Raw genomic sequence first — 25593 nt, 5'->3', positions numbered from 1 at the left:
ATGCTATTATGCTTCATATGAAATTTAAAAAAAGAGGAGTAACAAACAGGACCTCAGACAAAGCAAAAGCAAAACCAGAAGATATAATCAGGGAAACTACATTTTGCTAAACAGTACCATAGAGAATGAGTAATACCAAAAGTTTTTACAGCAAGTTTTCTGCTAACGGCCTCATTTCTCAACCCTATGGGGAACTGAGCTAAATTTATAAAAATAAGAGCCATTCATCAAGCAGTTATCAGAAGAAATCAAAGCTCTTAACAGTCATTTGAAAAAATGTCCCAGATCACAATTGATCTGAAATGCAAATTAAAAGAATTCTGAGGTACCACTTTATACCTATCAGATTGACTAACATGACAGAAAAGAAAAATGACAAATGCTGGAGGGAATGTGGAAAATCAGGGACGCTAATACACTGTAGGAGGATTTGTGAACTGGTCCAACTACTCTGAAGAACAATTTGGAACTATACTTAAACAGCTATAAAACAGCATATTCTTTGACCCAGTACCACCGTTATTAGGTCTGCAACCCAAAGAGATCAAAGAAAGTCAGAGAACCTATAAGTGCAAAAAATATTTATAGCAGCTTTTCTGAGGTAGTGGCAAAGAATTTGAAATTGAGGCAACGCCCATCAATTGGAAAATGGCTGAATAAGCTCTGGTGTATGATCGTAGGGAATAGTGTTGCACTCTCAGAAACGACCAGCTGGACGGTTTCAGAACAGCCTGTGAAGACCTATATGAACTGATGCAGAATCAGATCAAGGACACAGGAACAGCAGCACTGAAATGAGGATCAGCTGCAAAAGATATTCAGGGTCGGGGATCCTTCAGCCTCCAGCCACAAGTGGCCCTCTGAACCCTGATTAGCTACTCCCACCAAGACCCTCTGGACTGGGGTGAAAAACGCTCTCCACCCCCAGAACTGACGAATTCTGAGGGCAAACCGGAGTACACATTTTTTCACCTTATTTTTCTTGGGTTTTGGAGATATGGCTAATATGGAAATGTTTTGCACAATCTCACATGGATAACGGATATCATTTCGCTTCCCTTCTCAATGGGGAGGGGGCGCCGGAGGAAGAGAGGGAAAGGATTTAGAACTCAAGAAATATTTTGAAAAGAATGCTAAAAATAAAATTTTTAAAAAGTTCTTATAAAAGAGATGTAGCCCCGATCTATCTCCGCGGCTTCTCCTTTCTCCAGTGAAATGGATCAACTGCTAGTGCCAAGGCGGCCGAATCTGACTGAAGGCACACTTTGGCGGCGCAGGGTTTCTTCTACAAGTTAGCAAGCCCGGGTTCTCCATCTCGTGAACCCTGCCAGCTGGGGCCTCCTTTGCCCCGCCCCCTCCGCCTCCACGCCCGCCCCTCCACCCTCCACGCCCCGCCCCCTCCGCCCTCCACGCCCCGCCCCACCCCCTCCGTCAGGCTTCTCTCCTTCCGACCCGCGGCACACCAGCAGGCTCCTCCGCAGGGCAAGGAGGGCCGCCCCTGCTCCGCCTCTCCGCCCCAGGAGTGTCTGCTCAGTCTGGCCCCTATTCCCCCGTCACCGGGGCTACTCCCTGCTCACCACGGCAAACCCACCGCGGCGGGGGGCCGGAAAGCTGGAAGTAGAGGAGGAGTCGGGATAGCGAGGAAAAGGAGAGACGAGGGTGGGTACTGAAGGTGGGGAAGGAAGCCTTAGATGGTAAGGAAAGGAGGTTCCCGGGAGAGGAGAGAAGAAAAACTGGGAAATCGTAGGCTCTTAGCCGGCTCCTACCGTCTGTGGGAGACGCCATCTTCCGACCCATGTCACGTGACACAGCCAACCGTCGGCGGGAAAGTGAGCGGCAAGCACCGCCCCTAGAACTTACCCAGGCCCCGCCCCATTCCTCCTGCCCCAATCAGTGAGACCGATGGCCTAGCACCGCCCCATGCCTTCCCCTCCCACTCGTTTCCCCCTCCACCCCTTCGCCACACTCCCTGACTTAAGCCGACCGGGGCCAAAATTCCCAGTTCTTGTTTACATTCCTCCCCTCCGGGAGGCGGGGCCGAACTCTCGCCCGGTGGCCAATCCGAGCTCCCCGTAAGGAGGCGTCTTCATTCCGTGCTGGAGGCCCGAAAACAAGGGGGCGTCTTCCCCTCCTCGACCAATCGAAGCAGCCTAGAGGGACGGAGGGGGGATGGGGGCGCGGACCGAATTCTCCGTTTGGGATCCGCGGCTTACTTTCCCCGATGAGCCTCGGCGGACGGGGGTGGGGGCGTGGGCGTGGAAGGAGGCCGCGCTGAGTGATTGGCCGGAATCAGGGGCCGCCTCCTCCTCCTCCCCCAGGGAAAGGCGAGTGAGGCGGGGTCAGGTGGCGGTCTGGCTGGGAAGCGATCCGGTGACGGGCTGAAGCTGGCGGCCATGGCGGGAGTAACGGCGGCTGCGGCGGCGGCGGCGGGCTTGCGAGCCCGCGTGCTTCGGGTGAGAAAAGGCGGGGAGCCTCTGGACAGACTGGGCTCCTGCCCGCGTCCAGCGCCGGGTCTGCGTCCCCGGGCTCCAGCCCCCCCACTCCTGACGATCTCGGCCGGCGGCCAGCCCACCTCTGGCGCGCGAGACCTGATGGTTTTTACCCTGGCCTTGAACTCCTCTTCGCCGGCCTGGTGACTGTGCCCCTGTGGGGGCGCCCTGCCCCGTGAAGAACGGGGAGTCTTCAGCCGGGGTGCAGCGGCGGGCGGCTCGTATGGGTTTCCCGGGTGATCCTGTGTGTGTTACCGTACGCCTTTTGAAAGCGTCCTGATGAGGAGTCTGGAGGCTTTCAAAGACGGCCCTGGGGGTCCCTGAGGCGCAGCCCCCCCTCCGGCGCCCGGGCTGCCCTCCGAGCTCCGGCGTTGTTGGGGGGTGCCTTTGGCCGCAGAGCTCCTTCCTCATCTCTCTGCATTTTGGGGGCATTCTGTTAACTTAGCATTCCAAGTGCAGGCATTTCTGGCTGGACAAAGTGCGGCCGGGCCTTTAAACGCACCCTTACCCCAGTTCCGTGGAGGCTTTGGTTTTCGTGCTTTCTGTAGTTTCGGAGTGTAAACGCTTCCAGCTAAATACGGCCTTCCTCGGAGCAGACAGACCGTAAAGCAGAACCAGCCAGCACGGGGACAAACTGAGTCAAATGTTCCATCTTTTTCCGGTTTTTCTGGTCTGATAGGTTTCTTCCCAGATAACCCTACCTGGGTTTATGTCATAGCTTTTTGCTCTTTGTCAGTCACACGTTCCAAGATGAAGAGGTTGATTCTCAGAATCTAATTTGGCACCAAATCCTCTTTATTGTCAAGATTGGATCTAGAATAGCATTTCCTTTCACTTCCTTCCATTTTTGAAAAATGAAATTATCTTTAAGACATATCGTGTTCTTAACAATTAGATTCAGAAAAACTGATGAAGAAAGTAAACAGACAAGGAGAACTGTCAACACAATGACTTCAGTAATGTAAAGGAAGGTCATAATAAATATGAAAACTTCGACCAGCGAAAGGACCCCAAGATGACTGGGTGATTATGAAACACATCTCCTTGGTAGAGAATGAGGTGGTTCTGATCGTTATGGTGGTTTGGTTTAACTTTTTTGTTGCAAGCTACGGTTCTGCTAGACAGTTACTGGAAAGTGAAAATGTTTTTAAAAGCATCAATAAAACTTTTTTTTCCATTTTAGCACCTGCTCTGCTCTAGCTGACTACTTTAGGATACATCTAGATGAAGATAGTAACATAGTTAACATCTATATAACTCTAAAGGATCTGTCAACATCTTTACATATTTAATCTCATTTGATGAATGAGGTCTTTTACTACTAATACCTTCGTGCCATGTTTATGATCTCTTCCTCAAGTTTATCATTTGTACCCTTCTACTTGAATATGTTCCCATCCCAATGTTTTTAAACTCCGTTGATCTTCACCCAAATGTTCTTCACCATTATTTCCTCTTGTCTCACTTATGAATTCTCTAACTTAAATGTGTATTCTTAGTATGGAGTGCTTTCATAAGTGCCTCTTAGTTAATGTGTTCCTTTTGAATAAGGTATACCCTTCTGTTCCAATGTTCTAATCTTTAATACTGTCCTACCAACTCTCAGTGATACTTAGGAGCTTAAATCTAGCATTTTGCATTAACTAGTTCCTCTGTTATCCTTGATATTTTTTGTAGTATTTGGCTTTGTGGATATAACTGGCCTGTTCTCTCTCCACTACAGTTTTTCATTGAATTTCTACTCCAAAAATGATAAAATCTCCCTCTTTCTTTCTTTTGGTTTCATAGGTTTCTTCTAAGATAAACCCTACCTGGTACCCAGCATCCTTTTTTTCCTCATCTTCAGTGGTAAGTTCATGCTGGCAAAAAGGCCGGTTTATGGTGGTTGCTCTAGTTGATCTTTCTGATCCTTAGGAAAAGGAATTTCTTTTTCCTGTGGTATTGTCTCTTAAAAGGTATACCTACATCTATGTGTACAAAAATATATATAGCATCTGTCTTTATGGTAGCAAAGAATTGAAAATTGCAAGGATGTCCATCAGTTGGGGAATGGCTGAACAAGTTGCAGTATACGATTGTAATGTACTACTGTGCTTTAAGAAATGATAAGCAGGGGGAAATTAGAAGTAAACACTTTTGAAGAGGGACAAGGTCAAAAGAGAGAGAATAGAATAAATGAGGGGCAGTTTAGGATGGAGGGAAATATAGTTAGCCTTTCACAACATGACTTGTATGGAAGTCTTTTGCATAACTACACAGGTATAACCTATATTGAATTGCTTACCTTCTCGGTGGGGATGGATGGGGAGGGAGGAAGGGAGAGAAGTTGGAAGTCCAAGTTTTAAAAACGAATGTTAAAAATTGTTTTTACATGCAACTGGGAAATAAATACAGGTAATGGGGTATAGAAATCTATCTTGCCTCACAAGAAGAGAGAAGATGGGGATAAGGGAAGGGGGAGGGGTGTGATAGAAGGGAGGGCAGATTAGGGGAAGGGGTGATCAGAATGCAGAGTGTCTTGGGGTGGGGAGAGATGGGGCGAAAATGTGGTACTCAAAATCTTGTGGAAATGAATGTTGAAACTATAAATAAATTTTAAAAAAAGAAATGATGAGCAGGATGATTTCAGAAAAATCGGGAAAGTCTTAAACAAATGATACAGAATGAATTAAGCAGAACTAGGAGAACATACATAGTAACAGCAATATTGTATGATGATCAACTGTAAATGAAACTTAGCTCTTCTCAGCAATACAATGATCCAAGACCATATCAAGGGATTCATGATGAAAAAAGCTATCTTATTCCCACGAAAGGACTGATAGAGCCTGAATGCAAATCGAAGCACACTATTTTTCACTATTTTGTTTGAGTGGATTGTGTTTTTTTGGAGAGGGGAGGGGTCTGTTTTCTTTCACAATATGGAAATATGCTTTGCATGATTGCACATGGATGACTTGTATCAAATTGATTACCCTCTCAGGGAGGAGGAGCAGAAGAAGGGAGAGAATTTGGAACTTATTTTAAAAAATGAATGTTAACAATTATCTTTTCATGTAATTGGGAAAAAACTAAAATATTCAAAAAAATTTAAGCACCGTATTTCCAATAGTGTTTGATTAACTTATAGAGGCCTTTCAGAGCCTGAGCACAATATGTAATTTCAAAACATCTGCCGTTTCTGTCAGTTAATCAGAGGATCACAAAGAACCTTTTGAATTCATACTTTTCTTATCTTATGGTGAGTGGTGAGTATTACTGCCTACCCCACAAGAGACTGAGACTTGATTCTCTAGATACTTAATAGCTATGTGATTGGGCAAATCACTTAAGTTTCCTGTGCCTCAGTTTTTTCATATGTAATAAGAGTGGGCTGGATTAGATAGATTCTTGATTTCTTTTGGCACTAAATTTATGATTACATGATTCAGTGATTTTTGTTTCCACTACAAAGATCTATCATATTCCTAACAATTTTTAGGAAAAGAGATAATATAGTATGTCAACCTAAGCCATTTCCATTGTCTTAACAATTTAATGGGAATTGGTTAGTCCAACCCTTTCTCCCTACAAATGTTTTGATAGAACAATAATAATTTCAAAATATTCTGAATTTTGAAATTATTATTTGCCTAGGGATTCAAGTTACTATTACTGGCTCCTTTAGTTCCTTCCATTTCACTCCTTTCCTCATTTCCTTTTTGTGTATTCCCTGCTTCACCACTCTTATTTTCAACTTGATAATACTAAAAATCTTTGAAGGAATATTCTACGATTTATTGTTATCCTGGCATATCATTTCTTATGTGTTTGTTCTTACAAACAATATTGTAGGGGAGACAGAAAATACATTACTTATGCAGAATTATACAAAAAGTTAGTTGAACCAAGGATTCATTATAACTAATGAACTATAACTATAACTAAAACTATAACTTTGCTGAAAGACTGATCTTTTGGTTATTTTTGTACTTCCAATAGATGTGTATTTATTTTTACCCTGATTAGATTCTGCTGTGTATTAATGATTAATAATTTCACTGTCACAATAAGAACTGACATTATATTGCGCTTTATGATTTACAAAGTGTTTTACATGTCTTATTTCACGCTCTCAGAAGCTGTGTGAGGAAAATAATGACAGTATTTTACAGATAATATCTCTGGACCTGAGGCTTCCATAAGTAACTTATCCAAGGTCATATATTAAGTGGTAGTGCTGGGATTCAGACTTGGGTCCCAAAGTTCAAATCTAATGTTCTTTTCATTATGTCACTTCAGAATAAAGATATACCAACTCTTAATGAGTTTATATAACCCGGAGACCAAACAGTGTTGATATACTATTTCCTGTGGTAAAATAATTTTAGCTTTTTCTCACTGGTAAACTGTATAGAGAAATATCCAGAATCACTTAGAATTCCTTACATTGTGGAAAAGTCAGGGAGAATTCCAACAATAACTAATTGTTTTTGTTTGTTCTTTTTCAGCCAAGAGTCAAACTTTTTATAGATGGGAAATTTGTTGAATCTGAAAGTGACAAGTGGATTGACATTCACAACCCAGTAAGAAAAACTGCTTTGGAAGCCACATTGATCAACTAAGAATATTCTGAGAATATGATGGGGAAATTTAGGTTTGAGTATATGTTATTAACACTAATGGGCTGGTCACTACATAATAAGACTGTATTAGGGTTAAAAAGTGGCACAGAAGTGCACAAATATGCTACTCTATCTCATCAGGCTACCAATGAGTTGATTGGCCGAGTTCCCAAAACAACAGAGGCTGAAATGAAAGCAGCTGTGGAGTCGTGCAAACGTGTTTTTCACTCATGGTCAGAGACATCTGTACTAAGCCGCCAGCAGATCCTGCTTAGGTATCAGCAGCTTATCAAGGAAAATTTGGTGAGAAAATCTAAATAATATATTTTCCCTGGTAATAAGGCTTAGAGAACTCCCCATTTATTCTTGGTACTATCACCTAGATAACATCCTTAAATTCCATGACTCTTCCTCTTAATACCTATTCTGAAATCTACAGCACAGACACAAACCTGAAGTTTGCTGTATTTATTAGCTGTATTCGCTGTAAAATTTTTCTCCAGTGGTATTTACCTAATAACTCATCTTACTTGGCTATGTGGGGAATATACATGGGAGGTGAGGTGGGAAAGGGTTTCTTAAACTCTTGCTTTGGTTTCATTTTGTTTTCTTTTTAGAAAGAAATTGCTAAGCTAATCACTTTGGAGCAAGGGAAGACCCTGGCTGATGCAGAAGGAGATGTGTTCCGAGGCCTTCGTAAGCTCACAGCCCCTCATAAGAATTTCAGGAGCTTCTGGGAAGGAGGGAGGGAGGAAGGAAGAGAATACTGAGAATGATAAGTTTCTTCACTATAGAATATGCTTCAGTATAGAATCAACGTTCGAAAATTTTCCTGGCCACTCATGAATACTGAGAGGTATTACCTCTCATTGATACATGAAACTTATTTGTTCCAAAAGTTCATTATTTATTTAATACTGATGTTCCAGATCAGTCTCTTTCCCCTTTAGAGGCTATTTTGTATGATCCCTTCACATAGACTGAGATGCACTAAGGAGCAAGCAGTTCTTCCCAATTGATAGAAGTCAATCTTCATTGGCCATGCTGAGAACACTAGGAAGAGGAGTTTAGCAAAGGCTCATGCTGGAGAGATGATGGCTTTGAATTTGAAAATAGTCTGATTTGTCCCTCTTTGTTGCAGAGGTAGTTGAACATGCCTGTAGTATCACATCCCTCATGCTGGGAGAAGTCATGCCTTCCATTACCAAAGACATGGACATTTACTCCTACCGTATACCATTGGGTGTATGTGCAGGCATTGCTCCATTCAATTTTCCTGCCATGATTCCTCTCTGGATGTTCCCCATGGCCATGGTTTGTGGAAACACCTACTTGTTGAAACCATCTGAGCGAGTACCTGGAGCAGCTATGTTTCTTGCCAAGTTGCTGCAAGACTCTGGTGCCCCAGATGGGACATTGAACATCATCCATGGGCAGCATGAAGGTAAAGGTCTCTACAAGGGGATTTTTAGTCTGACTACCAGTAGGGGAATGAAAAACTGATATTAAGGTGACTGAAATTTGAGATAAAGGCCTGAATTTAGAATAACTGTAGGAAAATGTTATTAGCATAATCTCCACTGTTTGAGGATGATGTTGCCATATGTGTATGCTAGTATGGCTGAAAAGATTGATAGATGAGCAGCAATTTTTCACACTCTACCCAGTGAAACTAGAAATATTGATTAAGGGCCAAAGAACCTGGTTAAAAGACATTTACTTATTATTGAACTTTTTTTTTTAAAAAGGTATATAGCTCACAAGTTATAAGACTTAGTAAAAATTAAGGTACTTCTACGTAATGTGAAATGCAACTGGTTTGTATACAGTGTTATCTAGAAACTAATGCATGGGAGCAGTAGATAAAATAAAATACCTTAAAAGATAAAAATGCCAAAAAAATGGAGTAATAGAAGGCAGGTATTTGGAGGTAGGCAAGAGTACAAGAAGTAAGTTAAAGGAAGAAATTTCAGAGTCAGGGTGAGAGCAAAACAGAAGAAAAATAGAAATTAAGTCTTGAAATTAAAGAAAATAGAAAATGAGAATCAAGTTAGAAATGGAAACCTGAAAAGGAAAGGCTGAGGTAGGAAAAGATCAAACTTGTGGCAATGGGTTTGTGGACAGCAGAAAAGAAATTTGCTAGGTTGAAGACAGAATCTATTAGGTCTTTTGTTTAATAACTTATTTTCTCCTTAAAGCTGTGAATTTTATTTGTGATCATCCGGATATAAAAGCAATCAGCTTTGTGGGCTCCAACCAGGCTGGAGAGTACATCTTCGAGAGAGGGTCAAGAAATGGCAAGAGAGTTCAAGCGAATCTGGTGAACATCCTTTTCCCTTTCTCCCCAGATCCCACCAACATTAAAAATAAGAACGAAGACTTCAACAGAAAGGCCCTTTATACTGCATTAATACCATAGTTTTTTAATGAAAACTTCACTGTAGACCAAAACTTGCTAGTAAGGGGTAGGGAGGCCTGCCTCCTCATCTACATATAGACTTTTGGTGGCATCAACAGTGAATGTTCTGGTTTGGAACCTTGCCCCCCAAACCTTTCTTCTGCCTTTCCCCACCTGACCTATCTTTCCAACCTTGTTCCTAGCCATTTTTCCACTGTTTATCCGAGAGGCAGGTACTGGTACAGTACTGTTCTCGCCCCAAGTTCAGGAGTCAGGCTACTTAAAGTACTATGTCCTCTGGGGGAAGTGGCATGCATGCAGTGAGATACAAATGTGTTGTTTTATTGTACGGCTTGTCTAAACTGACTTTTCAGTCTGACCATATAAATCTCAGTGGCTAGCTCTACTACCTCCTCTGCGCAACTTTGCAAAGACTATTTATAATAAAGTACCTGCCTGCAGTAGTCTTGGGAAATAGCCACATTTGGAAATCCCATTTATTTTGACCAGTTTAACTTAAGCTATTCTTAATTTTGTTCAACAAGATTATCAAGTATCTCTTGTCCAGAATAAGGAAGTTTTTCAGCATTAGCATGTCAGAGCTATATACAATTAGAAAGTAATGTGGGTGTTCCAAAAATCTTAGTGCAGTTCCAAGCTTATTAAAGTTACTTTTCAGGATGTACCTACTGATAGAATGTTTCAGATCAGAGAGATACTGGAGGTAGGGAGACCTTTTAGGAAGATATTGCATTAGCTTAAGTGAAAGGAAATTAAGGCCTAAACTAGGATGGTGGTTGAGAAATTTCATGTTTAAAAAAAAGCTGCTAGAAAGTAGTACAAAAAAGTGGACTTCTAGCTGGATACCAGCCCTATATAATTTTGTCCTCTAAACAAGGCAGCATGGTGTGTTGGATAAAGAGGACAGCCTCAGAGTCAGTAAAATCTAAGTTCCAGTTTTTCCTTTTGACACATACTCACTGTGTACCCTAGGCAAGTCACTAAACCTCTCAGTTCTTCAATCTGCTCTCTTAAGATTATAAATTGTAAAGCAGGTGCCATCCTGCATTGGTACAGAGAGTTTTCTCACCAGGAATTTACTATAGTGATGAAATCAAGTCTTTAAAAAAAAAAAATAGTCCCACATTGGCTGTTTCAGATGTTCTCTTCCCTCAAGATCCCTACATCACCCTGTCTCCCCTTTGTCTTCCTGCTTGACTTAAAAAAATCTCTACTAGAGGTCATTCATCATGAGCTCTTTTTCTTCCCATCTTCGGTATTTCAAAATTCCATTTCATCATCCCCAGTTCTTTTCCTTTGCTTTCATCTCTTATGAAAAGACATGGCTCTTCTCCTTTCTAAGGCCAACTCTTCCTGTACTCATGCTCTTTATCCTATTTCTTTCTGTCTTGGAGAGCTTGTCCCCTTGATCATTTCCTCTCTCATTTGCAGTCTGTCACTCTTCCAGCTGCCTATAAAACTATCCTTTAAAAAAAAAAAGTTTTTGACCCCTGCAGTCCCCTCAAGCTATTGTCATATAGTTTTCCTTTCACAGCTATACTCTTGTCTGCCTCCATTTCCTGTACCTTCACTTCTTCACGACTCAGTCCCCTGCTATATATCTGCTGACCCCACTTACTTGACTGAAACTGCCCTCAGGCAGCCAATGATCTCTTGAAAACGAATGTGAAATATGAAATATGATGCCTCTTTCTCATCTTTCACTCTTGACATCTCTTACACTTTTGACGCTGTTGACTACCTCTTCTGTTTTGATAATCTCTTCTCACAAGGCTTTGGTGACACAGTGCTTTTCAGGTTCAGGTTCTACAGACTGTTGTACTGTATTTTTTGCTGGATCATCATCATAACCATGGGTATATTCCCCAAACTTCCATCCAGAATCCTCTACTTTTCACTAAAGTCTTGCTTTTTGGTGATCTCTTCAGATTCCACTAGCTTAATTATCTCTATTCAGATGATTCCAAAATTTATATTTCCATCCCTAATTGCTTTCCTGAACTCTACATCACTGACTGCTTGCTGGACTTCTCATCATACATTTCCCATAGGTATCTCAAATTCAACATGTCCAAAATACCCTTCCTGCAACTTTTCCAATTTCAGGTTCCAAACCTAGAAGTCATTCTTTACCCTTACCTTCCTTACTCTTCCATATCCAGTCAGTTACCAGGTCTTGCTGATTCTCCTTCAACAATATATTTCTACTCACGTGGCCTAGTTAATGCCCTCATCATCTTTTGTCCGGACTACTCAGTATCCCAATAGGTCTCTGTTTCTCATTGTCTTCTCTCCAATCCATCCTCCACGTGGCTGACAAAATAATGTTACTAAAACCCAGCTTGGACCCTATCATTCCTATTCAGTCATATACAATCACTCCCTTTTGCTTCAAGAATAAAAGCATGGCATTTAAAACCCTCCACAATCTGGCACCAGCCTACCTTTCCTTATACTTTAGGTATTCTGCATTTCAGCTGAACAACCCTATTTGTTTCCTACAACTTAACATTTCCTCTTCTACATGGTTGCCTTTATATAAGCTATCCCCTATGCATGGAATGTATGCCTCAATCAATTGTGATTTTTAGAGTCTTTGTCTTTCTTCAAGGCTTATCTCAGGTGCTACTTTCTACATGAAATGTTTTTATCTCTAGTACTTTCTCCTTCAAATTATTTTATATTGACTTGTCCGCATATTACATTTGTTAGTAGATTGTAAGCATCTCCAGGGAAGGGTTGTTGTGTCTTCACAGTATTTAGCTCATTAGGTATGATGCTTAATACTGCTTGTGGAATGGAATGGAATAAAACTGTCGTACTGCCTTCATGTGAGGCCTGGTGATATAGTGGTAAAACTGGGTAAACTTGGAGTTAGGAGATTTAGGTTCATATCTCATTTAACATGCTGAACTCTGAGACCATGACAAGTTACTTAAACCTCTCACAGCCTTTTTATTTGAAACATGATGATGATATTTGTGATAGCTGTTTTAACTGGTTTATTTTTGTGGACAGCATTTCACACAAGTCAGTGCTAAGCAGATAGGAGGGATTATGGATTTTCACAAAGATGTTGCCAAGATTTTAATGATATCAAAAATGAGATCATATTCTTGACCTCCCAAAACCAACTGAGAGTGCTTTTCCAGGTCTTCTCCCCCGCCCCATATTTGCTCGAAATAGGTATGAGATCTGAGATCCTATGTCCCCCTAATTTAATTAACCATTCTTTGCTGGTTTCCATTTCCTAATTTAAGATCTAAAGATGGCTTTATTGTTCCTTTTGACTATCACTTTAGGAAGCATCAGTTTTCATTAACTCAACAATTTGACTCAGGACAAACATGGTTTGCATTCTCTGTTTCCTTAGGGAGCAAAGAACCATGGGGTAGTCATGCCAGATGCCAATAAGGAAAATACTCTGAACCAACTGGTAGGAGCAGCTTTTGGAGCCGCAGGGCAACGCTGCATGGCCCTGTCCACAGCCATCTTAGTAGGGGAAACAAAGAACTGGCTGCCAGAACTTGTGGAGCGTGCCAAAAAGCTTCGGGTTAATGCTGGTAACTATTTGTGATCATCTTTAGAGTCAACATCCAGGCAGTGGCTCTGGATTAGAGAATGTTTGGCTCTGTGATTTAGACCATGCTTTTTAAGATTATGCCATTCTCTTTCCATGTGCCTTGTTCTAGTTAAATCTTTTGCTGTTGTCATGATTTCTGTATTATCATCGTAGTAAAACTCTTAAATGATTCAAACATTGTTTTTCAGGGGACCAGCCTGGAGCTGATTTGGGCCCTCTAATCTCCCCACAGGCCAAAGAACGAGTTTGTCATCTCATTGAGAGTGGAACAAAGGAGGGAGCCTTGATTCTTCTGGATGGAAGAAAAATTAAAATTAAAGGCTATGAAAATGGCAACTTTGTTGGACCAACCATCATCTCAAAGGTCAAGGTAAATAAGCAGAGATAATCATCTTAATTATCTAATAAAATTTTGCTCAGTTACAGGTGCATAGAATTTAAATTCTAAGAGTGGATTTAGGATCATATACAAGTTATTAAAGCTTAAAACTTCTCTAAGACTTTTGGGACACTCTATGTGATCCCAGGATCTCCAATCCAACAACACTGGGCTGCTTACAAATAGACCCCATGTAGGGTCTATTTAATCCTCTGTCCCTTTGTTTAGACAAAAATGGAATTAGCAGGGTCATTATAAACAGAAAAAAAAAAGTAGCATCAGTGGTGCTTGAGTGCTATGAACTTAAAATTGCCATTTGAGTGTGAGACTCAGTGATTGAGTCCAAGCCTTTAGTTTACAGATGAGAAAACTGAGGCTAAGAGTTTTATTTGCCCAGTCACACAACTGGCTACTGACAGAGCCTAGATTAGAATCCAAATTCTTTAATTGATAATTCATATTCTTTTAGTCAGACACTCACATAAGATTATTTGAGAGTTGATATAAAAAAAAATTCATTTACCCTTTCCTTCATCTACTTACTGCTTTCTTGCCTTTTAGCTATTTGTTTTCTTTAATCAGCTAAAGCAACTAGCATTGCTGTGTTCAATACTTTTGAAAGTACCACTTAAAAGCAGCTACGAAAAAATCAAAATGTACAAAACAAATAAATTACAAGATTGTTCACATTACAAAATAATTCTTAGAGATATTCTTTAACTGTCAGTCACCATCAGACACACTGAAACTGACTCTGTCATTTTGGTCCTCTTTGAGAATGAAGGACAGCAACCAACCAGCGCCCTTAGCCTACCTAATACGTGATTTTCTTTAATTTACGAAAAATAGATTTGCACACATTTTCAGGAAAATTTGTATTGCATATGGCAAAGTTATTCAAGAATTTGTCTACAAAAAAAAAATCCAGTCTGGTTTATGGCTCATTATGTCCAATGTGCTTATGTACTGTGTTGATTTTGCTTCACTAAGTTTTACTTTGTTTCAAGGAAAGCCTCACTGAGTAGGGTTGCTGAGGAGGAATATCTAGAAAATTATTTGACTATGATATACAAAATAAAGTATCAGTAAAACATTCGTTTTTAAAATAGTACTAATAAAAACTGTGGCAGCTAGGTGGCACAATGGCTATATAAGAGTGCCACGCCTGGATTCAGGAGGACCTGAATTCAAATGCAGCCTCAGACACTAACTATATGACCCTGGTCAAGTCACTTCACCCCATTTGCCTGTTTCTTCATCTGGAAAAAAAGCTGGAGAAGGAAAAGGCAAACCACTCCAGTATCTTTGCCGAGAAATATATATTTTTTATAATTATATTCATGTAGCTCCTGAGCTTGTCTTGGGAGGTATACTCCCAGGTATTTTATGCTGTCTACAGTTATTTTAAAGGTGGTATTTCTTACTATCACTTCTTGGAGGCTTTTGTTGTTATATAGAAATGCTGGTGATTCATGTGGGTTTATTTTATATCATGCTACTTTACTAAAATTATTGTTTTTCTAGCTTTTTGGTTGAATCTTTAAGATATTCCAAGTATGTGATTGTATTTTCTGCCCAACCTCAATGCCCATTCTGATTCCTTCCATTTTTTTTCTTCTCTTACTGCTAGTGCTAGCATTTCTAATACAATACTGAATGATATTGGTGATAATGGGCATCCTTGTTTTACTCCTGATCTTACTGGGAAGGTTTCTAGCCTGTCCCCATTACAAATAATGCTTGCTGATGATTTTAAGTAGGAGCTTCTTATTTAAGGAAAAATCCATTTATACTCATGCCTTCCAGTGTTTTTATTAGGAATGCGTGTTGTATTTTGTCAGAAGCTTTTTCTGCATCTATTGATATAATCATATGGTTTTTGTTCTTTTTGTTATTGATATAATCTATTGTATTAATAGTTAAATAGTTAATAGTTTAATTGGTTAATAGTTTATATTAGTTAATAGTTAATATAGTTAATAGTTTATATATAACAGTATATCCATATATAACATGCAGTACTAATAATAGTTAAAAGAATTCCTTCATTCTTGGTATAAATCACGATTATTTTTGACAAGTTGTCTGGGCTAAAATAAGCAAAGAGCATATTAATTCAGATGCATGAGAAAAGGTGGTAAGTTAGAATTGTGAATGATGTGCATTTTATACAGTGTTTATTGGGAAGGAATTTATTGATGTGAGAGTTGTACGTGAAAAGGGAGAGGAAATAGAGTGTTATAGTAAAGTGTGTAGTATCCCATATCATTCTTTTTCCAATTCATTTGTCTTGTCAGCCAAATATGACCTGTTACAAAGAGGAGATTTTTGGTCCAGTTCTAGTGGTTATGGAGGCAGATACTTTGGATGAAGCCATCAAGCTGGTAAATGACAATCCATATGGAAATGGAACTGCCATCTTTACTACCAATGGAGCAGTTGCTCGAAAATACTCTCACTTGGTGGATGTGGGGCAGGTCTGTGAAGTATATTTTAGATGGGTCCCATAACAGTTTTCATTTTCTTTGCAAGATTTGGTAGCCAACAAAGGGAACAGTCAATGGAACCTACTTAAGAGTGGAATATGTCACTTTAGTCTTACATCTAACCTTCTTCTGTCATGAAATAGGGATGCATTGTGGGTTTCAAAATTTTCACTAGATAGAAATTTTAGTTGTATTTTCTGGCTTAATGATTAACTTGTATTTGTTCTGTATTAGGTGGGTGTGAATGTCCCTATTCCAGTGCCTTTACCAATGTTCTCATTTACGGGCTCTCGTTCTTCCTTCAGAGGAGAAACCAATTTTTATGGCAAACAGGTAAATAACTTAAGTATTAGAAATGGTTGCTGTATTTTTGCTTGATGAACCTCCCCTTGGATATATGGAGAAGAAAGAATGACATATTTGTCAGGCTACCAAAAAGAGATTGTCTGCCAGCAGTTTATGTGAAGTAAGGTTAAGTTCAGAGGAACTACCTATGGGTCCCCTAGAAGGAACTCCAATGTAGTTAGCATAGATTTTGCCGTGGTGACCTCTGTGACTTCCTCTTTACTTGATGTGACCCAAAAGATGAGAATCATAATTGAATAATCCCCTATGTGCCATTAGTGCAATGTAATTTTGTGGAAAAAGCACTCACAACCTAGAGTTTAGATTGTAGCACAGACTGAACCAAGGTAAAAGGTCATAACCTCTGTTTTCAGTTTCCTCTTCTATAAAATGAAAACCTCCCACCTGCTTGATAGGAATGTTCTTAAAATGAAATTAATAATTACATGATAGTACCTTGAAAATAAAGTCCTACATTAATATTAGATTGTATTTATGTTTTTATTACAGCTACCACTTCTAGGCCTTGGTAGCTTAATCCTTTCTGAAGAGAGGTACCATTCTGTAAATTCATTCTTAAATTGCATGCTCTTTACCAGTTTCCATTTACATAGCAATAGCATTATTTTATGGTGATTGTTTCCCCTTTGACAAGCCAAATGTAATTCTGAAATGGAAATTCAGTTTCTTGGCTTAATGTTGTATTGCCTTTTGGTTAAGTATTTCTGGGTAGTCAGTCTTAGCTATTTAAGGGATGTTTATTGATTTAATATGTATCCAGATCTAATTGCTTCTTTTTTCCTACCTTGGAGCACTGTTCATTCATAGGCTACAGGAAGGAGAAATAAGTTACTAAAATATTACTTTAAAGGAGCTGTGATTTCAGCATTATTGGGCACTTTCTCTACCAACAAATATCAAAATAGCTCTATATTTTGGTTGCTGTGGCCAAAACAGTTTGTCACTTGGTGACCAACTTTATGATTGAAACTTAATGTTTCTATTCATTAGCAGCTTTACTGACCAGCACTTTAAGAGATGAGGATTTGAAACCATAACCTAAAGGTTTGGGAATCGTGTGATTTTCAGTTATACTTGCTATCTTCCCTTTAAGTGCATGCTTAGAGTTTACGGCTAAAGAAACATCACAGTATCAGTTAACTTCCCAAGTTAAGAGTTACAGTCACCAAAGATTATTATTGTTAGGCATCAGTTTCTTTGGGAAAAAAGGATTCTGATTTTCTTCTTAGCCATCTTTAAGGCAGATTGTTTGGGTATGATCCTTTATAAAAGATAAAGCCTAAAATATAGAATGTATATATTTTCAAACCAGCACTACTTGTTTGAATTCTTCTCTTTAAGAGAATCTAGTAGAAAATAATCTAATACAATGAAGGGAGCCCTGGACTTAGAGACAGAGGATCTGAATTTGAATCCCAGTTCTGCCGCTTGCTACCTGTGTGATATTTTTCAAGTTATATAATCTCTCTGGACCTTAATTTCCTCATCTGTGAAATGAAGGGGCTAAGACTTGAGTCTTACTACGGTCCCTTCTAGTTCTGATCCCATGTGTTGATTTGATTCAGATTCTAGCAAAATCATATCACAAATGTGCAAGTCACTAAACCTTGGCAATACATAAAAGGTTTTGTCCAGAGGAATAAATGTTCCGCCATAAGTATCACAGATATCTGGAGTGCATGCTTCTATACCTATACTACTTCTTTTGTTAATAATAAAGAAAAATGAGGCTAGAAAGACAAGTCAAGATTTTAAAAGTAAATTGGTTATTACTCTAAGGAAACTGTTGCTCTTACACTTTGTGGAAACGGCAGGTACATTCATCTTATTTCTAGTTTGAAAAAGTACAGTTTTATACCTTATACTGATTAATGTTTAATTGAATCAACTTTTAACTTTTCTTAGATTGATGGGTCAGGTTTTACCAAATAATATTAGAAGGGGATTTATCAAGGTGACAATTCCTTTTTAATATCTAAGGATCTAAGGCAGGATTGAAGCAAGTTCTTGCATGGATAAGTACTCTGTACCATGATGCTTCTCACTTCAGAAGGAAGTTGAATAGAGTACATTCCAGAACAGGGCCTAGATTATATATTGCTACCTTATTCTTTTCTCATTTAAGAAATAAAATTTTATCTCCTAAATGAATTCATTATAGTATTATAATGAATTATAGATGATATTAAATTATAGATTACCCTTTTAGACACATGTTGTCATAAGTTTCAGTTGAAGCATGGTCAATAACAATTTTGTGGTATTTTAAAAATATACCAAACAGATAAACACTAACTGGCTTTTTGGGGAGATAAGGAGGGATGGATTAGAGAAGAAAAGTTCATTTGGCTTGGTAAGAGTTATCATCCATCAGCTATTTTATTTTCAATTAAGAAAAATTTCATTTATGCAAAAGTTAACAAAGTTGCTGCTTACTCTTATAGTTTAAGTTGAGGTCTCCAACGTTATCAAAAGAGGTAATCCCTTACTTATTAACTGAGAAATGGCTGAAATGAGTGTTCAAGTTATACCACTTTGGCAGGCATATGTGGATAGGCTGATTAATAATTTTAGATCTCATTTTCCAGATTATCAGAGCCTTAAAACAATTAAGGCTCAGAGGATTTTGTTTTATTTTTTTTGTGAAAATTAGGGGCTGTTCTCATAATATTTGGTTGATTTATCTGGGGTAAGTATCTTAAGGTTGCTTAAGAGAGGTTCTTTCGAAGGGTGTTGGACACACTGTACTCATGACCAAGTATTCAAAAGTGCTCTTGGGTTTTGATGGTCAGTTATATTCTTTACAAATTTCCAGAAGGAGGAAGTATATGTCTCTTTTTAATAACTTTCTCTCAATTATTCTGGCTGTTCTACACAAACATTTCACAATTTTGCTGCATCTAGTACCATAAGTTTTAGTTAACTCACAGGACCTACTTGAACTGATGCTAATTTTTTCCTGCTTGTACCTTTTAGGGCATCCAATTCTACACACAGCTCAAGACCATTACTTCTCAGTGGAAAGAAGAAGACTCCATGCTAACTGCGCCTGCTGTAGTTATGCCAACTATGGGCCATTAAAAAGAACTTCTAGTAGACTTTTTCTATCTTTAAATAACTTCTCTCTTTACTTAACCATCTCTCCCATAAATCTTACCAATTGTGCTTAGATTATTCACACACAATGCACTGGGAATGGAATACTCTAGCCAGACCTCCTTTTCCTATATAGTGCTTTTGTCACTACACTGGTGGTCAGAATTTCAGTCTAGGGTTTTCAGTTGCTTAGTACTTCCATTTGTGAAGTAACTGTTTTAACTGTGAAATTCTTATTAAAGGGAGAACCCAGGGGAGAGGCAGGGTGAGGAGGAAATGGAACCAGGGGAGACATTAGTGTCTCCAAAGGAGACCTTCCAATAATTGGTGGAAGAAGTCTTAAAACATAAAATAGAACTGGATGTCATCTACTTTTTGGTCCCCAAAATATAACTCTTTATAATAGTGATTCACTGATCATGTTTTGTTTTTATGGTTCTGTCAGTCTTCTACTTCAAATTGCCACTGCTAAGAGTACGTTTTTCCCCAGAGTACTCTGGAAAAAATTAACTTTGTTGTTCAACTGTTGTGTTTAGAAGAGTGACCACAAACACATAGCACTATTTCAACAAAATAATTCCAAGAGTTTTATCAGTCTTAGAAATAAAGAGATCTTCCTGCTGTGAAATAGGGAAGGAATCTTTCAGGAAACAAGTTGTGTCATCATATTTCTTGATTTCTTATAGGGAAGAACTCTGTCATGCTTTTATGTCCTCTCTGTATTTTTCAGTTATGTCATTTGATTAGAGCATAATTCTCTTGAAGATATCTCTTGGCATAAGATAAATTTCAGTTCTTTTCATGACACAAAGATACTATAAAGCCTGGACAGCATTATTATGACAGCAATATGACTGGTATGCCTTGTTTCAAGTGACCTTACGCCTCACTTTCCTTCCTTGATTTTAGTGTTAACTAAGCTAGATTGGTCAGAATGGAACTCAGAGATGAAAATGTTGATTAGGAGTAGGTAATCTCTTTTTTGCTGATTCCAGATATTTTATATATACTTTTATGTGGTTCATCAGCCAGTGAACAAGTTTCTGGGCCCAAAAGAGCAGGCTCCAGTACTCATCCCATATGAGATACTGACTCTGTGATAGGGGCTAGATCACTTATAGGATAACCTGATTTAAAGCAAATCAAGGGATCTTAAATATGATCTAGTCTAACCCTCTCATTTTGAAGAGAAGAAACTTACTTCTCTGTTTCTCCAGTTAAACTGTCTTGACCAAACTCATTGGGGTAAATTAAAGATTGTCAGATACTGTAAGATGCCAAGTATCATGTATGTAGTAGGCTTACTGCTGACTTTACCAAAGGATATGTTTAACCAAATCAGGTCACTTTAAATCATCTAGAGCCTCAATTTCAAGAAAAATGGAACAATAGGAATGCCTTTTCTGAAGTATTATCCTTTAATAAGGGTAACAAAGATCTACATTTGGAAAGGTAGACTGCCTCCTGTTTTATCCTCATAAAACTGTGTGGTTTGACTGGCAATATATGTAAATCTAGGTGTGTGTGTGAGAATCCATGTGTATGAATGTATATCCATGCATGTATGCACTCACATATTTCATTCCAACAATTCATCAAAGGCTGGGTTATAATAGAAGGTCATAGAGTACAAATTTCATGTGAAATTAAATAGTAACAGGGACTCTTAAAATTGCACTAACTGAACCGATTGTAGTTTATATTTGTTAGCACACACAGATGTGTGCATTTGTATCTTTTAAAATAAACAGCCAAGCCAAAACTACATGTGACATCATGGGAGGCATAATTCATCTTATGTTAAATACAATGTTCCTTTTTTAGTGTGGCCACACTTTTAAAAAATTTCCTTACTCCCATAATTCTATTATTTCTCAGCACAAATCCATAAGAGCTCTCCCTATCCAGAAAAAGGAGAAATGTGTGAGTGCCTGTACCAGGAAAAGTTAAAAGGATATGAAATTGATCAGATTACAGACACCTTATTATGATACACCATGATCTGGTCCTTTTTGAATATCAGGAAGGACAAGGCCACCAGATTCCGTGAGCGGAACTTGCTGGGTGATGAAGGTCTGATCCTGGACATTGTAGTCATTCCTGAAATAAAATTAAACTCAAGTCAGAAAATCCAACAGAATTTAGTTCAAATATGAACATAGTTGAATATTTCAGTATTTTCTTCATCCAATCCAACGCCCAGTTTAAACAAATACTTGCTAACTGGCATGGAAGATCTTACCCCAAAGTGTCTTTGTTTTTGGTTGTGAGAGTAACATAGGTTGGAACTGGAGGTACAGATGATTTTGTGAGTTTCCTAAACGGAGAAAAAACAAAGATGGTGTTCATTTTCTTTTTTCATGCTCTGTATTTCAGCTACATTCTCTAACTTCAGACAGCTAGACTTCTAGAGTTGTGAGTCAAAGTTGGCTGGTTTGGTTTTGTTTTTTTACCAAACCTGCCTGTGATCTGCCTGTGATCTGACTGGAGTTGATGGTGAGAGATGTAGTGCATTCCAGACACAAGGGTCAGCCTGGGCAAAGGTAGAGATTAGAGATGGAATGTTACGTGTGAGGAGCAACAAGAAGCTAGAACAGAGGAGAGTGCATGAAGGAGAGTAAGGTATAAATAAGACTTCTCAGCCAGACTGCTGCCAGGTTATAAAGGGCTTTAAGGGCCAAATGGAGTTTGTTTTTGATTTTTAGATGTATTAGGATGCCACTGGAGTTTGCTGTGCAAAGAAGTGACATGGTTCAACTTGTGTTTTAGTGATATCCCTTCAGTAACTATTTGGAGGATGAAGTGAAAGACTGAAGGCAGGGAGATCAATAAAGGAGCCTACAGTAAAAGCCCAGGTGAGAGGTGATAAGAGTGTGAACTAGGATAATAGCCATGTGAGTGAAGAGAAAGGGTCAGAAGTAAGATATTGTGGAAGAAGAATCAACAAGATGTGGCAACTAATTGGATATATGGGATGAAAATGAAGAGCCCGGGAAGACTGAGGTTATGTGGGTTGGAAAAAAGATGAGTTCTCTTTTGGACATGTTGAGTTTGAGATGCCTGTGGGACACTGAAATGTCCAACAGATTCGTGAAATAAGACTGAAGCTGGAGGGGAGGGGTCATCTGTGTAACTGCAAGATAAACCCTAGAGAGTTGATGAGGTCCTCAAGAGAGCTTAGAGATAAGAGCCCAAGACTGCCTTTAGGACACATCCATTGTTGGAGAATAGGATAAAGAAGGTAATCCAGCAAAGGACCCTAAGTAGGAGTTGGACAAACAGAAACAAAGGGAAATCAATGTCACACATACACAAATACATACACCCACAAAAAAAAAAAAAAAAAACAGAAGAAACTATCAGGCAGAGAGGATGTTCAAGTGTCAAATGCAGCACAAAGGATAAAGACTCTAGGAAAATACCATCAGATTTGGAAAGTACACAGTTTGAAATGGCAGAGAGCTGCCCATCGGGGGGGAAATGACTGACAAAAATAGTGTACATGAATGTAATAGGATACTATTGTAAGAAATTATTAAAAGGATGTTTTCAGAGAAACCTGGGAAGACAAGGATGATGCATAATAGAATAGAACCAAGAGAACAATTAATACACTGACACTAAAAATGAACAATTTTGAAAGGCTCAAGAACTCTGATCAAACCAATAAACAATCAATTCCAAGGGCCTGATAATGAAGAATGCTGCCCACTTTCTGACAAAGAGGTGGTGGACCAAATGAGACGTACACACGTTTTCTGGCATGGGCAATGTGGGGATTTATTTTGTTTGACGATGCATATGTTTCAGTGTCTTTGCTTTTTATTGTTATTGTTTACGACAGGGAAATGTGGGGGAGAAAGTAAATTCTTATTAAATTTAAAAAATTTTAATAAAAGATATCACTGATAATTTTGGAGAGCAGTCTCACTTGAATGCTAAGCTTGAGCCAGACTGCCACGTGTTGAGAAGTGATTGAGAAGGAGGAGACAAGAGCTTGAAAATATGGAAGGATCTAGTGAGGTTTGGGAGAAACTAAAGATTGGAGAGAGGTTCTGTGATTTCTTCTAACACTTCAGCAAAAGCAGGAGTGTAGGGAGATGGTAGGAATAATCCATGGTTGGGGTTTATCAACAATAAGCCATTGAAAATATGTTTAATATGAATGTATATGTATAGCCTATATCAGACTGCACACCATGTTGGGGAGAGGGCAGGGGAGGGAGGGGAAGAAAATGTAGAACTCAAAATTTTATGGAAGTGAATGTTGAAAACTAAAAACTTTTTTTTTTAAAAAGAATAAGCCATGATAGAAAAGGGGGCAAAGAATTCAAGTATAATAGTTGAACTTGTTAACTATACAATTGAATGTGGAGGAGGGGAGGAAAAGTGAAACCAGAACCTGGGAGATAAGAGGAAAGGATGGAGACTTGTTGGTGGGAAGTTTGTAAGCAAGCAGGAGTTAGCTTTTTTTGAAGCACTGGTCTCAAGCATCTCCTCTTTACCATGATTTTTCCACAAGTTTGAAAAGAAAACCATTTCCTCAGGGATCGCACCTGAAAGGAGGCTGGGAAAGAGAAGTGGCATCCACATATGGGGGGATAATGAGATGGGGGGATTGAGGGTCAGGAAGAGGCAGCCAAGAGGGAATAATTGGTTCCCTATGCACCAGCAAAGTACCTGCTGACTTAACTATTAGGTCCCGATTGCATCCCCCAAGTAGAATGTAAATTCCTTGAGGGAAGTGACCGTCCTATTTCTCTCTTTATATCCCTGCTACCCAGCTCAGTATCTTAGACCTACTAGGTACTTAATAAATGTTGAACTGAACTAAACTGGATTTAGATATGTGTTGCTGGACTATAGGCCTCACTATATCAAGGTAATCCTTTTATTCCTCCCCAATTGATTACTGATCTCACTCTCTATTGACATTCCAAATCTCTTCAAAGTTTCCATATCTCCCTTTCACCTTCATTTTCTCGGCTGAGGACCTTGCCTCTTACTTGTGAAGTCCTTTCTCTGGGCTATTCCCCTAATTTGCTTTTGGACTCACTAAGTTCCCAGAAGGTGGATGCTCCCTCAGGTTCTAATATAATGTAGGTCTACACTTCTCACACTGGACAGTCCATAAGCCCCCACAGAGGGACTCCTCATTAACAGTAATGCCAACAGATACAATTAACTCTTAGCAAAGGTATTTCCTAAAATGATATAATGACAATAATTGCTACAAATATTTCTACCATATTTGTATGGTAGAAGCGGGGAACATTTCCCCACATAAGCAGGGGATACATTCTCCCACAAATATGGCAGACTGTTGTCCTTCGTTTTCGAAGAGGACCAAAATGACATCACCATGATAAAGCGAAGTTTCAGTGTATCCAACTGTGGCTGATCAGACCAATACGAGCTCAGAATGCTCTACCACAGGTTAGGCACAGATATCTGTGTGAATATTTGGGGTGGTTACTCCAAATTTGTGAATCCTACATTTACTTTGTTCTGTCTCAATTCTGCTTTCCTCATAAAGCACAGCACCCTTTCTGATGTGGGCACACCATGCTGAGGGGTCTTGTGCCAGCATCTCCCATGTTACACAGTCAAATCCAAAGTTCTTGAGAGAGACATTGAGAGTGCCCTTGTATTGCTTCTTCTGACCACCATGTGATCACCTGCCCCATGTGAGTTCTCCTTAAAGTAGTCTTTTTGGCAAGCATACATTTTGCATTTGAACAAAGTGGCCAGTCCATCGGAGTTGCACTCTCTGAAGCATAGTTTTGTATGCTTGGCAGTTCAGCTTGAGCAAGGACTTCAGTGTCTGGTACCTTATCCTGCCAGGTGATCCTCAGAATCTTCCTAAGACAGTTCAAAAACCCCACAAATATACAGAGTACGCATAGGAAGAGTGAGTACAAACCTAAAGTAAAATTTACTTTAGTACATGCATAAAATATATGTGTAGCAAAGACAACTTATAGCTCCTAGTATTATAGATTATAAAGACTAGAAGTCTTTTCTCTCCTTGTGCAGCCCTTTCAAAGTCCTTCTCCTTGAGTTTGGCACCCCTGCTGGGCAAGCTGCTCAGCTGGATCCAGAAGTCTGTTCTTCTATAATCTATACCTGATTCTCAGGGTGTTATACCCCTGAAGCTAGTTCTTCCTTTGG

The 25593-nt window shown here is 39.3% G+C and overlaps 3 protein-coding genes across 13 annotated transcripts in view; 1 reads left to right on the top strand and 2 right to left on the bottom strand.

The window, feature by feature from the left end:
* LIN52 (lin-52 DREAM MuvB core complex component) overlaps positions 1-1875 on the bottom strand; it is a 118409-nt gene extending 116534 nt beyond the window's left edge. The window contains exon 1 of one of the 2 annotated variants that reach the window (XR_011970688.1): positions 1767-1875. Coding sequence is in view for 1 of the 2 variants with exons in the window: in XM_072624911.1 (XP_072481012.1) it covers positions 1767-1797 (31 nt within the window). In the remaining variant the exon portion in view is untranslated. The remainder of the gene's footprint in view (positions 1-1766) is intronic. The other variant, XM_072624911.1, reaches the window with a different exon arrangement.
* Positions 1432-23334, top strand: ALDH6A1 (aldehyde dehydrogenase 6 family member A1). Of its 6 annotated transcripts, none has more exons than XM_072624875.1 (13): positions 1443-1659; positions 2319-2453; positions 4278-4337; positions 6980-7054; positions 7235-7396; positions 7711-7789; positions 8235-8537; positions 9292-9413; positions 12886-13075; positions 13284-13465; positions 15772-15951; positions 16195-16293; positions 19303-23334. In XM_072624875.1, the coding sequence occupies exons 2-13, from the start codon at positions 2394-2396 to the stop codon at positions 19405-19407; spliced, it is 1617 nt and encodes a 538-aa protein (XP_072480976.1). In that variant the 5' UTR covers positions 1443-1659; positions 2319-2393; the 3' UTR covers positions 19408-23334. The 6 variants fall into 6 exon arrangements, with proteins under 6 accessions (XP_072480978.1, XP_072480976.1, XP_072480980.1 ...); XM_072624874.1 differs by lacking the exon at positions 1443-1659 and adding an exon at positions 1673-1829; XM_072624877.1 differs by lacking the exon at positions 2319-2453 and having other exon boundaries at positions 1432-1659.
* The window catches only part of BBOF1 (basal body orientation factor 1), a 97311-nt gene continuing 92535 nt past the window's right edge, over positions 20818-25593 (bottom strand). For all 5 annotated transcript variants that reach the window (XM_072624883.1, XM_072624881.1, XM_072624880.1 and 2 more), the window contains 2 exons: positions 21665-21739; positions 20818-21522 (listed from right to left, as the gene is read on the bottom strand). In XM_072624883.1, coding sequence (XP_072480984.1) covers positions 21408-21522; positions 21665-21739 — 190 coding nt within the window. In that variant the 3' untranslated portion in view covers positions 20818-21407. The remainder of the gene's footprint in view (positions 21523-21664; positions 21740-25593) is intronic.

Source organism: Notamacropus eugenii, chromosome 7 (assembly GCF_028372415.1).
Source record: "Notamacropus eugenii isolate mMacEug1 chromosome 7, mMacEug1.pri_v2, whole genome shotgun sequence".
NCBI classification, from domain to species: domain Eukaryota; kingdom Metazoa; phylum Chordata; class Mammalia; order Diprotodontia; family Macropodidae; genus Notamacropus; species Notamacropus eugenii.
This window is presented reverse-complemented; position numbering and strand designations above follow the sequence as displayed.